This window comes from Geospiza fortis, unplaced genomic scaffold, assembly GCF_000277835.1.
Source record: "Geospiza fortis unplaced genomic scaffold, GeoFor_1.0 scaffold7, whole genome shotgun sequence".
In the NCBI taxonomy this organism is placed as follows: Eukaryota; Metazoa; Chordata; class Aves; order Passeriformes; family Thraupidae; genus Geospiza; species Geospiza fortis.
The window spans coordinates 12,030-22,691 of record NW_005054344.1 but is presented as its reverse complement, the minus strand read 5'-3'; the positions used below and the strand labels follow the sequence as shown (position 1 = coordinate 22,691).

The 10,662-nt window shown below is 35.8% G+C and overlaps 1 protein-coding gene across 1 annotated transcript; it reads left to right on the top strand.

Annotated features, from left to right (window-relative positions):
• The first annotated feature begins 8 nt into the window (after nt 1-8).
• On the top strand, nt 9-9,686 carry IMPA1 (inositol monophosphatase 1). Its single transcript, XM_031058520.1, has 9 exons — nt 9-40; nt 136-217; nt 1,539-1,672; nt 3,532-3,636; nt 4,846-4,891; nt 5,035-5,143; nt 5,832-5,940; nt 7,353-7,504; nt 7,935-9,686. The coding sequence occupies exons 2-9, from the start codon at nt 155-157 to the stop codon at nt 8,051-8,053; spliced, it is 837 nt and encodes a 278-aa protein (XP_030914380.1). The 5' UTR covers nt 9-40; nt 136-154; the 3' UTR covers nt 8,054-9,686.
• Nucleotides 9,687-10,662: the final 976 nt, after the last annotated feature.

Sequence of the window (10,662 nt, the reverse complement as noted above, 5' to 3'; positions counted from 1 at the left end):
CCCTCTGCCTGTTTCCTCCTCTGAGCGGTACTTCAACCAGGTGAAGGAAACAACTTCGAATTTGTAAAAATTAAAAAAAAAAAAGGAAGAAAACAAGCCATAATAATTTTTGGCATTAATCTTTCCTTTTGCTAGGCTCTTTATCTCGGGAAAGATGGCAGATCCCTGGCAAGAATGTATGGATTATGCAGTTGGTTTAGCAAGGAAAGCTGGGGAGGTATGTATAAGCTCTTTATAAATAATAAGGTGATTTATTGAGTCTAATATGTGTAGAGCTTTTGAAGGAGGTTGATATTGGAATTTCTTTTGGGTAGTGTTTTGTCAAAAACTTAAATGGGCAGAATAGTTTGTGATGTTCAAGTACAAGATTAGAGTGTCTTTTATGCTTGGAAATCTGTTAACTTAAGAAAACAACTTTGCACTTTTCCTTGCCTTGGAGTCCGATTAAAGACTAAGGAATAACTTCTGTTCCTTGAGTTTGATTTAACAATAAAATTCAGAATTGTGGTAAACAAAGAGCATCTCGATTTTCACCCTTAAACTACTCCTGTCTGCGGTATTATTTTACCACGTGAAAGCTGGTGATAGTTTTTTCTTGGGAACACCTCAGTCAGCTTTGTACTGAGGCTCTTTGATGGCACTCAATACCATATTGTGTTCCCTCTATCCTTGGAAGTGTCCATGGCCAGTTTGGACGGAGCTCTAAGTCTAGTGAGAGGTGTCCCTGCCCATGGCAGGAGAGCTGGAGCTAGATGGTCTTCTAAGCTCATTCCAACCCAAACCAATCTATGTTTGTTTCTCTTCATGGAGACTGCTTTGCTTCTGTAAATAAGAACCATCCCTTACAGTAGTGATGTTTTGCCATATGAGGTTTAGGATGGCTTAGAACAAGAAAAAGTTTGTACATCTTGGCAAAGCCTCAGCACAAGTGGTTACCAAATGTTTTGGTTCTTAGTAGTTCTTGTTAGTACATTTGAAGGCTGTGGCAGCCAGTCAAGATGGCACATGTAATAATTCTCTCCCCTGGACCTGCAAAGTCTGTGGAACATTGTCTCTGCAACGCCTCATTAAGTAAAGTCTTCCCTCAGAAAATCTTTCTGAGTTACAGTAAAATAATTCTGTGGGCTGTGAGGCATGGGTTCTTGCTTAAGCTGGAAGTGATAGTTTTAAAATCATAAATGCAGGGTCTAGCTAAAAATACCTGACTTGACCACAGTGATAGGTGTTTATTCAAATCTGATATTTAAATTTGCAAATCTAAAACTTGTCTTTACAAAATGGACTCTATTTTCATCTACCTGGAGATCTTCAATTTGTAGTTAGATTTAAAGCCATGTTAAGCTTTATACTGAGTAGGGACGAGAGATCTAAGTCCCAGCTCCTGCAGGTAAATCTAAGTTATGTCACTGCTTGTGTTTTGTGTGTGCAGTACAGAAAATGACTGTAAAAATTATGTTAAGTTTTTTTGAAAACTTGATATTTTCCATATTGTTAACAGTGAAAGATATTTTTCTTTCTATTTGCTTTTGTTTCAACAGATAATCCGTGGAGCACTCAAAGAAGAAATATCTGTCATGACTAAAAGTTCACCTGTGGATCTAGTGACAGAAACTGATCAAAAAGTAGAAAACTTCCTTATTTCTTTGATAAAAGAAAAGTATCCTTCTCACAGGTATGGCTTGTTGTATGCTTTTGACAGAAGAAAAATGGAAAGTTTATGATTCTGCTTGGTAAAGTTGATTACAACTGGCGTGCTGGCAAGTTGTAGCATTACCTTCAATAAATTAAGTATTTTAGGGTAATAGTGGGTTGAAGTTTTGCCCAGGGATGTAGTAACAAAATGAGATACCCCCAGGGCTACTGACATGAGCAAAACTTAGGCTGAAGGTCGCTTCCACTTGACAAACTTCTTGGTTATTGTGTTGCAAAGTCTAAGGTGGCCCCAGGAGACCTGGAAACCAAATTTCTTGTCTGCTTTTGAAACTAGTGTGCCTTTGCTGCATGTGTTGGATGGGTCCTGTGGAACTGAGTGTGCCTTTGGCAGATCTCATAGTTTTACAACAAAAAATATCCTTAAATGAAGACAGGGTCTTCTTCTTCTGCATAACAGAAAGACTGTCATACAAAGTACTGGTTTTCCTAATTGCTCTTCCCCTTTTTTCCCCTTCTTCCCTCCCTCTCTATACCCCTGTCCCCCACCCCCTGAAAAATGTACTCTTGAAGGGTAATCTGTATTTTGCTTCCATGGGTCTGTCTTCAGCATTTTGACGTAATGGCTCAAGTTTAATAGTTTCCTTAAAGTCAGTTGGCTATTTTTTTCTTTCATTTTTTGGAGATTTTGTTATTGTAGCCTTGTGTGTGAAATGCAAGAAGTCTATATAGAACTGGAACAACTGAGGTGGTGCAAAAGTTCAGTAACCAAATTAGTGTAAGCATACAGACTTTGTGGAATGACCTTGAAATAACAGTTTCTGTGACACTGATAAGCATTTCAGAATATTTTAGCTTCTTTTTATTTTAGGTAACCAATGTCACATTAGACATAATGGTACTGAACTTCTAGTGAATTACTCATCCACCTATATTCAGTCTCGTTTTTCTGAAGGTCTGCTGCTTTTTGGAAACATGCTGTTTCCCTCTGATTAGTCATCCTCACTTCTGTAGTTAATCATAAAACTCCCAGTCAATATTAAAGAGCCCTCATCTGTTTCCTCACCGTAGTTATTTTACGTGGTTTTGGAGGAAAGTGTGTTTGCTGCAAACTTTTCATAGGTTGAGTAATGTGTGATAAATTGTGACAACCTACAAAAGGCCTCAAAGAGAATCCCTCCCACTTAGACTCATTCTAATAATTTTGCAGTCTAAAACACTTTCCTGAGCAGCAAAACTTGTGGAATTTGGGTTGCTGTGTCCTGTGGTTTAGTACTGTGGCTGAGCATGCACTCACCCATCTTCTTCAGGAGCTCTAGTTTGAATTTCATCCCTTTATCATGTTACCATTTTGTCATACTTGTAAAACTAAACTTTTGAGACTAACAACTTTCTGTCATATTTGGGGTGAAATCAGTTTTCAAATTTAACAGTTGCTGCAGTGTTCTAACAAAGTATGTAAGACCACAGAGGTGTTCTTCACTGAAAACACGAACTGCAGAATAATGTTGTATAGCACAAATAAGCTGAAAGGCGTAAATATCTATAGGTATTTTGAACAAAATTTCATGATGCTGTTACTGGAAACAAGTTATGAAAACATCAATGTTCTGAATGCTAAATTCTGGTATTATTTCTGTGTTGAAACAAAATTCTTTTCCCTGCATATTGTGCTTATCCTTGACATTATAAATATTCATGTGAGCTTGGTCAGAGATGGTTGGTGCTTTCTGGATAAATACTGTATTTCTCATTTTTTTGCATGTGATCACTGGTGATACTCAAAGCTTCATCTCACTTTTAAGAATTTCAGCGTCAAGGACAATGTCGTAATTCAGACATTTTAAACATTTTCTGGCTTTAAATGTGTTTCTACTGTAGCTTTATCGGCGAAGAATCTGTTGCAGCTGGAGAGGGCAGCATTCTGACAGATAACCCCACGTGGATTATAGACCCTATTGATGGAACTACCAACTTTGTACACAGGTCCACCTTTCATTTTTTTATGTTAGCAACCTCAGCTGATTACCCTTTTTCTTCAGTTCCATGAAAGTAAGGTTGTTTTTATTTTTTAAACGGTTTTAAAAGGGATACTACAAACTTGTTAATATTCCTGATAGTGTTGTAATAGTCTTGCTTTGTCACCTACATCACTTGTTCCATTCGAGGGCTGTATTATATAGCATGGTCAGCAGCCTTTGGCATGGATTTCAAAGATAGATGGGCAGATTTCAACAGGAACAGGATGCAGAATAAGAAGTTGCAGCATCTTCAGAAAGGAAATAACAGCTTCAGGTGCTGATTTCTAAGAAATTTCAAATCCATTGAGGTCTAGGAGCCCCAACTATGAAAGAAAGCAGGCTATCATCACCAGCAGTTATCAAAGGTATTTCACACCAAGATGAGGAGGGGACTTGCAGAGTAACGCTGATAGCCTATTAATTACATCTTTGAAATGTGATAGATTTTGGCTCCAGTGAGTTTTTCTGAGTCTGCTTGATTTCAGTTTTAAAATGAATGTGCTGCTATGTGCACAATGGCTTTCAAACACTCTGAATCCTGCTGAATAACATGTTCATAAAGTTATAGGAAAATAACCGATTCTGATGAATTGACAGGCTTAAAAGTTGGTATTTTTGCAGAAGGAATAAAAGCAAATGTCTAGGAATTGAAAAAAAGGTAAAAATTAATTAATTAATTGGTTGATAGTTTTGAACTTAGACTGAGTTGCAATCCACCATGTCTTACATAGTCCCACTGTCTTCACTCTTCCTGGATTCTTCAATATCTCTCTTTTTCATGACTTTGGTGAGGAAAGGGGAGGTGGTGGGAGAGGTAACTTGGTTCTTTCTATGGGACCATTTTGTCCAGCTTGTTCCCTCTGACAAAGGTTGGTAGCATAGAGGCTTGTTTGCATTCTTTGGCTGTAAAAAACAGTCCCTAGGCTAGGAACAGCTGTAACAGAAATGGCAGCCCCAGTGGGTAGAAAAGTTTGTGCTTCAAATGATAAATCGATGTTGTTGGCTCTATTGTCAGCTAAATTGTGCAAATTGCAGAAAACTCGGTTCTGTATAGTCCAAGTTTGTTTTTGAAATATACATTACATTTAACTGAACACCGTGTTTTTAAGTGTAAGGATGGTAATAAAAGAAATTTAGGATCTACTATAAATTAGTGAAATGTTTTGTTTTGTAGGTTTCCATTTGTGGCAGTTTCAATTGGCTTTGTTGTAAACAAAAAGGTAAACTTTTTATTACTTAATATCTAATCAAATTCAAATTAATTGCTTGCTTCTACTTACAACTAAGTTCTGTAATTTCCTATTTCACAGGAAATAGGAATAAAAGGAAAAACCCTACAAGGTATTTTTCCTTTTTCTTGCAGATAGAGTTTGGAATTGTATATAGTTGTATAGAAGACAAGATGTATACTGCCAGAAAAGGAAAAGGTGCATTTTGCAATGGTCAGAAACTGCAAGTATCAGGCCAAGAAGGTAAGCTGAACTGAGTAGCTTCTTTCTGGTAATTGCCAGATTGCAAGTGAGACAGGAGAAATTTGGGACCTGGGTATATTGGTATTTTTTAGCTCATAGTTTTGTTTTGCAAGACTTTCTTTGACCATGGGCTATTTAGTTTTGAGAAACACTTTTTATGTTATTTTTGATGCATATGATGTGATCTGTGCAAAATCAGCACTCAACAACAGAAGATTTTATTTCCCATGTATTGTAGTTTTGTTAGTTTGTTTCTTTGTCTTTAATTCCCTGTGTGTCTGCAATCTGTTTGAGATTTTTCTTTAGAGTGAAACAAATCTGCCAAACAATTCAGCTTTTCCCAGGTTGGTTTAAGTCAGTACCACTCTTCTATGCTTACAACCCTACATCAAGTAAAATCCATGCTTCAAATGACGTCTTCAAGTATCTTAAGACTGTTTTAATTTTTATAGCAATAGAATTCTATTTAGTACTGGCATCGGTTAATGTATATGCACAGTTGGAGCAGATCATGCTTCTTTCATTGTGGTTTTTTCCCTGCAATTTTCCAAATAATAATAGTTTTTTATATGTTTGATATATGTACTCTTTTATTAGGATACCTCATACTTTTATTCAGTCTTGTAAGAAAGCAGTGAAGTAAACTCTGCTAGTTACTGTGACTATTTAAGTTTTGTTTCTTTTCCAGATATTACGAAATCCCTTTTAGTGACAGAATTGGGGTCAAATCGTGATCCAGAGGCTATAAAAATTATTCTTTCTAATATGGAAAGACTTCTCAGTATTCCTATTCATGGGTAAGATACTTCCTATTTTTATAAATATTTAAATATACTGACAGTGGTTAATATTGTAAATACAGTAATTTTTAGAAAGCTTTGGATGCATTGTATTTGACACCTTAAATATGATTTAAATGTTTCTCTGTAGTAGCTGCCACAGAGAAACTCTGTTTCACTTTTTCAAGCTGATACATGCAGAAGAGAACCCTAACAATCAGTGTTGAGAAGCAAAGCATGTTTGGGCTTGCAGGACTACAAAGTGTTGTATTTACTAGTTAAAAAATTAATTACAATTTTGTGCTTTTTTTTCCCCCTAGATAAAACTGGATGAACAGAAGCTATATGACATTTCTTAATTTCCTTTCCTTATAGTAATGAAAATTGTTTATATATATATATATATAAGACAAAAGTAGATCTCCCTTTCCTCTTTCAAAACCATACAGTTTTAATCTGTCTGAGTAGTTTAAATTGTCCATAAACTCCTATTTTGGTTGCATTCCCTGCTTTTTCTCCTCCAGATAAGCCAGTCTACATTTCCTTAAACCATCTTGTATAAAGGTGTTTTCAGTAGACAGTTTTTCATTACTCAACCATATCTGTGTTTCTGATCTAACAAGTTTTATGCTGAGATTCTCAGGATTCTTGTTTTGACACTTAACATGTAGGTTTTTTCCTACTTTTAAAAAGTCTTCTGATGATGTTAAAGAATTTATGCTAAGATGTAAGTAGGAAACACATTTTAGATGTGTTGTGAGTTCAACATAGCAAGTAAGTGTGACTTGTACAAAAAACTGCAATTATTTCTCTTAACAGTAAACTGTACATTAAATTGTAACTGATAGCAGCTAAACTAATGCAAGAAGCAACTTTAATCAACTTCAGTCTCAAACTATTGTTTACAAATGAAATGCCTTAAGTTTCCAGAAGAAACTGGAATTTGTGACACAAGGGTTTGGTAAAATTATCCAGACCAAATTTATGCTGTGTAATTTAGTTTTTATGATTACTGTTAGAGGGTTTGGAAAGTCAGAGATGTTTACTGAGCATCACCAGAGAAACTGAAAAAAAAGTTTCCAGCACTGAAAAGTGTATAGTGTTCAAAGAGCAGAATAGACTATTACTGTTTTATGGAAAATTATCTTCTAGAATATATTTTAGTTTAAGAAATAATTTAAGATGTGTTTAAACAAAAATTTATTAACAAAATTTGTACATGTAATTTCTAGAAATTCACTGCATTTTGAAAACTCTTCAAGTAACACTTCATTTCCATTTTTCATGTTTCACTGCAGCACTTCATGATGCTTGCTCTAGTTCAGTTTGCTTCCATCATGACATTTCTGTGTTCTCTGTATTTTCTGTTACAGACACTGTAACTTTTTTGCAAACTTCTCAGTTAAAACAACATCTTGTGTCTCCTTTAGGATTAGAGCTGTTGGTACAGCAGCTGTAAACATGTGCCTTGTGGCAACGGGTGGAGCTGATGCCTATTACGAAATGGGGATTCACTGCTGGGATATGGCAGGAGCTGGAATCATTATTACTGAAGCTGGTGGAGTACTGCTGGATGTAACAGGTAAATACATGGGCCTGCATAGTACTCTCTTGTCCTTTTAAATGGCTAATAGAGAGTAAAATGTAGCTGAAATGAGAAGGCAAGTTCTTTTCAGTCCTCTTTCCAAGCTACCACTGCTGAGCAGTTCCCAACCCGTTAATAGATGAGGAACAGGTGAATTGTATGTTCTTAAGCAAGATGACAACCTTTACTCCCTTGGCTGGACTCCTGGAAAAGTGAAAAAAGACAGTAAACATACATTGAAGAGAATTTAAATGCAGCTCGCTCATATGAGATTCCTATTGTGTTAAATGCATTTTTGTCCAGAGGAAAAATTTGGTCCTAAATGATAATGTATGATTTATACTCAATTTTTTCAGTGCTTATTTTCATACCAACTTTTAATTTTATTTATATATACAATGGTTGCTTTGTTTGCTTTGCTTTCTAGGTGGACCATTTGATTTGATGTCTCGAAGAATAATCGCAGCAAGTAGTCGAGCTATTGGAGAGAGGATAGCCAAAGCCCTTCAAGTAATTCCTCTGAGAAGAGATGATGCAACCAACTGAACACCAAAGCTGCACCATAAATGTCCTTATCCTAATGTTGTCTCATTTTCCCACATGGTGGTCGTTCTGCCTTGAATAGATGGTAGTCTTTCAGTACTGGTGTTGCTGCTAAGTAGAGTTTGAGATTGAACAACATTCTAAGTAAGCTTTAACTGTTGAGTATTTTATTTAACATCACAATTAGATAAAATCTAGAAAAATAAGTAAAGATATGCAACTAGTATTTTCAAGTTTTATACTATACTGGAACATATAGCAAGAGACTCTGATGTATAGATAAATAAAGATCTGAAGTGCTGTAAGTGACAAAAACAAAACCCACTATCCTAATGCCACATCATCACATCTGATCCTGAACCCAAGAAGATGAAGGCATTACTGTTTATCCAGTCTTTCTCTGTCTGGTCTCCAGTGTATCCATTTCCTTACCTCATTGCAGTTTTTGTAGAGGTGGTTCACACATTTCCAAACCTGTTGGTTGCTTGTAGTTTTGGCTGCAATTTAAAGCCTTTATTACTTCCATATCATTGGTTTTGTAGTCATCATTCTGCCTTTCCAATGGGAGATGGACACTGTCTCTTCTTTAGCCTTGTATGTGGCCAGTACACTTGCAAATCCCTTACAGTTTCAAAAGTAATAGTTACTGTGCCAGAAAATATGGTCTTCTTCCAGAATTAAGTTCTGAGACACCTATCACCAAATGTACTTATTTGAAATTAAGATGCAGTATGATTTTTTGTTAATTTTGATTGGGTTTCTTCATGGATGAGTGTGTTTCAGTGTCTAAGGAATCATTAAATCCAATGATTCCTTTGACTTCAGCTGGCAAAAAAATAAGTCCATAGTCCATATTTTTTACATAATTTTCTAATTTTTTGTAAGCTACAAAAGCAATGACCAACCAGGACCAGGTTTCCATTGTGTTTTACAGAATGTACACAGAGGAAGATATATACCTGAACCTAAAGTGTAGTGATTTAATTCTAGGTGTCAGTTATTGTAAACTTCGAAAATTATAATGGTTCTCTGCATTTTTGTATTTAAGATTGTTAAAAGCATCAGTGCACTGTTCAGATAATTAATGCACTTTAAAAAAAAGATGTCACGTTTTTTAGACTGGGGTTTTTTTGTGTTGAAAAGAAAGTTGTCTCACTGGTTGTTTAGTTAAGACACAGCAGTGCTTTGGAAAACCTGGCTTTATGTACTGCTGTCCCACTATTTTTACTTTGAAAAATGGTATATTGAAGTTTCATGAGATTGCATATTATAAATGTCAGGTTTTTATATCAGTTGATTTATGCAGATTTTCAGAAACACGTAATTTTAAGATGTATCTAATGCCAGATGATTAATGTTAACAAGATCAGCCTCCTATTCCCAAAGAGCCAGACTTAGAATTACTTTACTTGTTAAATTCCTGTTGACACGGATGTAAACCTTTTGAGCATTTCACTGTAACTTTATTGTTGTAAACAATATGTGTGGGATCATGGTTATTTTTGAAATGTCTTCTGTACCATTTCTGTGGCTTTTGTATAACAAAATCTGCATAATTTTATTTGTGAAATGGAGATGTGTCTAAAAAGTACTTAAGGTGGGAGAACATGTTAGAAATAAATACACTTTAGCTGCAGTGGCTTTAGCTGTGCTTCCTTTCTTAGCAGTCTTCAGGTCTAGTGCTGTGACCCATCAAACTGGATCTGGGGGCCTCAAACTGTTGGAGTTGAACACAGCTTCCTCTTGGCCTCTGATGTGCTCGATCATAAAGTGTTGTGCCTTTAGATGTAGGATTATGTGTGCACCTGGAGTTGGGTTTTGGAGCAAATATTTCATCTTACTCCAATGAGATCATGATTCATTAATCTTCTCCAAACTCAAACTTTATGGGTTATTTTGCCAGTCATTTGTGTTGGAGGTCTGTCAGCTAGTTGAAGCATGTGGCTTCCTTATTTTTGGGTTTCCCAATAATGTTATCTGAGAAAAAACTTATGATTCTTATCTTGGCCCTTTCACTCTTTTTGTGTTGGAAACTAGCTATTTTGCTAAGCATTGTCTTCTCAGACACCTCTTCAATATATGCCCACTTCTTTTGTCATGTGAAAGGACACTGAAATGTAATTAGTAAGTTTAAAGGCATTTTGTTTCTGATCTAGCCCGCAATTTTGACACCTTTTTTTAATAAAACAGGGAAGTCGAGATTGCTGTGTATTCAAAATGCTTTTGAGAGTTTATATATGAGGTAGTACCTGAATGTTCAAAACTGTAAGAGGTGTGGTTTTGTTGCTTTGAACGATGGGGTGGCAGAATTAATCCTCTTAGATATTTTAAAAATAATTTTTAAGATAAAATTATGTTTACAAGGTAGCTTTTGCTGGGCAATGAGAATTGAATAGGAAGGGCAGATACCACAGAATGAACAGACTAACTGCCAAGATTATGAATATTCCTCATGAAGGATCAAGGATAGAGGGAACTTTATTGCATAGGTTTTCCATGAATAATGCAGGACTTCAGCTGGAAAATTCCACTGTGGTTTGAACATCAGCTCTGAATGAAGAACACTCAAAATTTACAGGTGCAAGAAGATAAAGTGAACAGAGTCAGCAACT

Coding starts and splice junctions, on each gene's coding strand:
- IMPA1 (XM_031058520.1), top strand. CDS start 155: ATGGCAGATCCCTGGCAAGAATGTATGGATTATGCAGTTGGTTTAGCA. Junction 4,892..5,034: donor GCTTTGTTGTAAACAAAAAG/GTAAACTTTTTA, acceptor TTTTTCTTGCAG/ATAGAGTTTGGAATTGTATA. Junction 5,941..7,352: donor CTCAGTATTCCTATTCATGG/GTAAGATACTTC, acceptor TGTCTCCTTTAG/GATTAGAGCTGTTGGTACAG.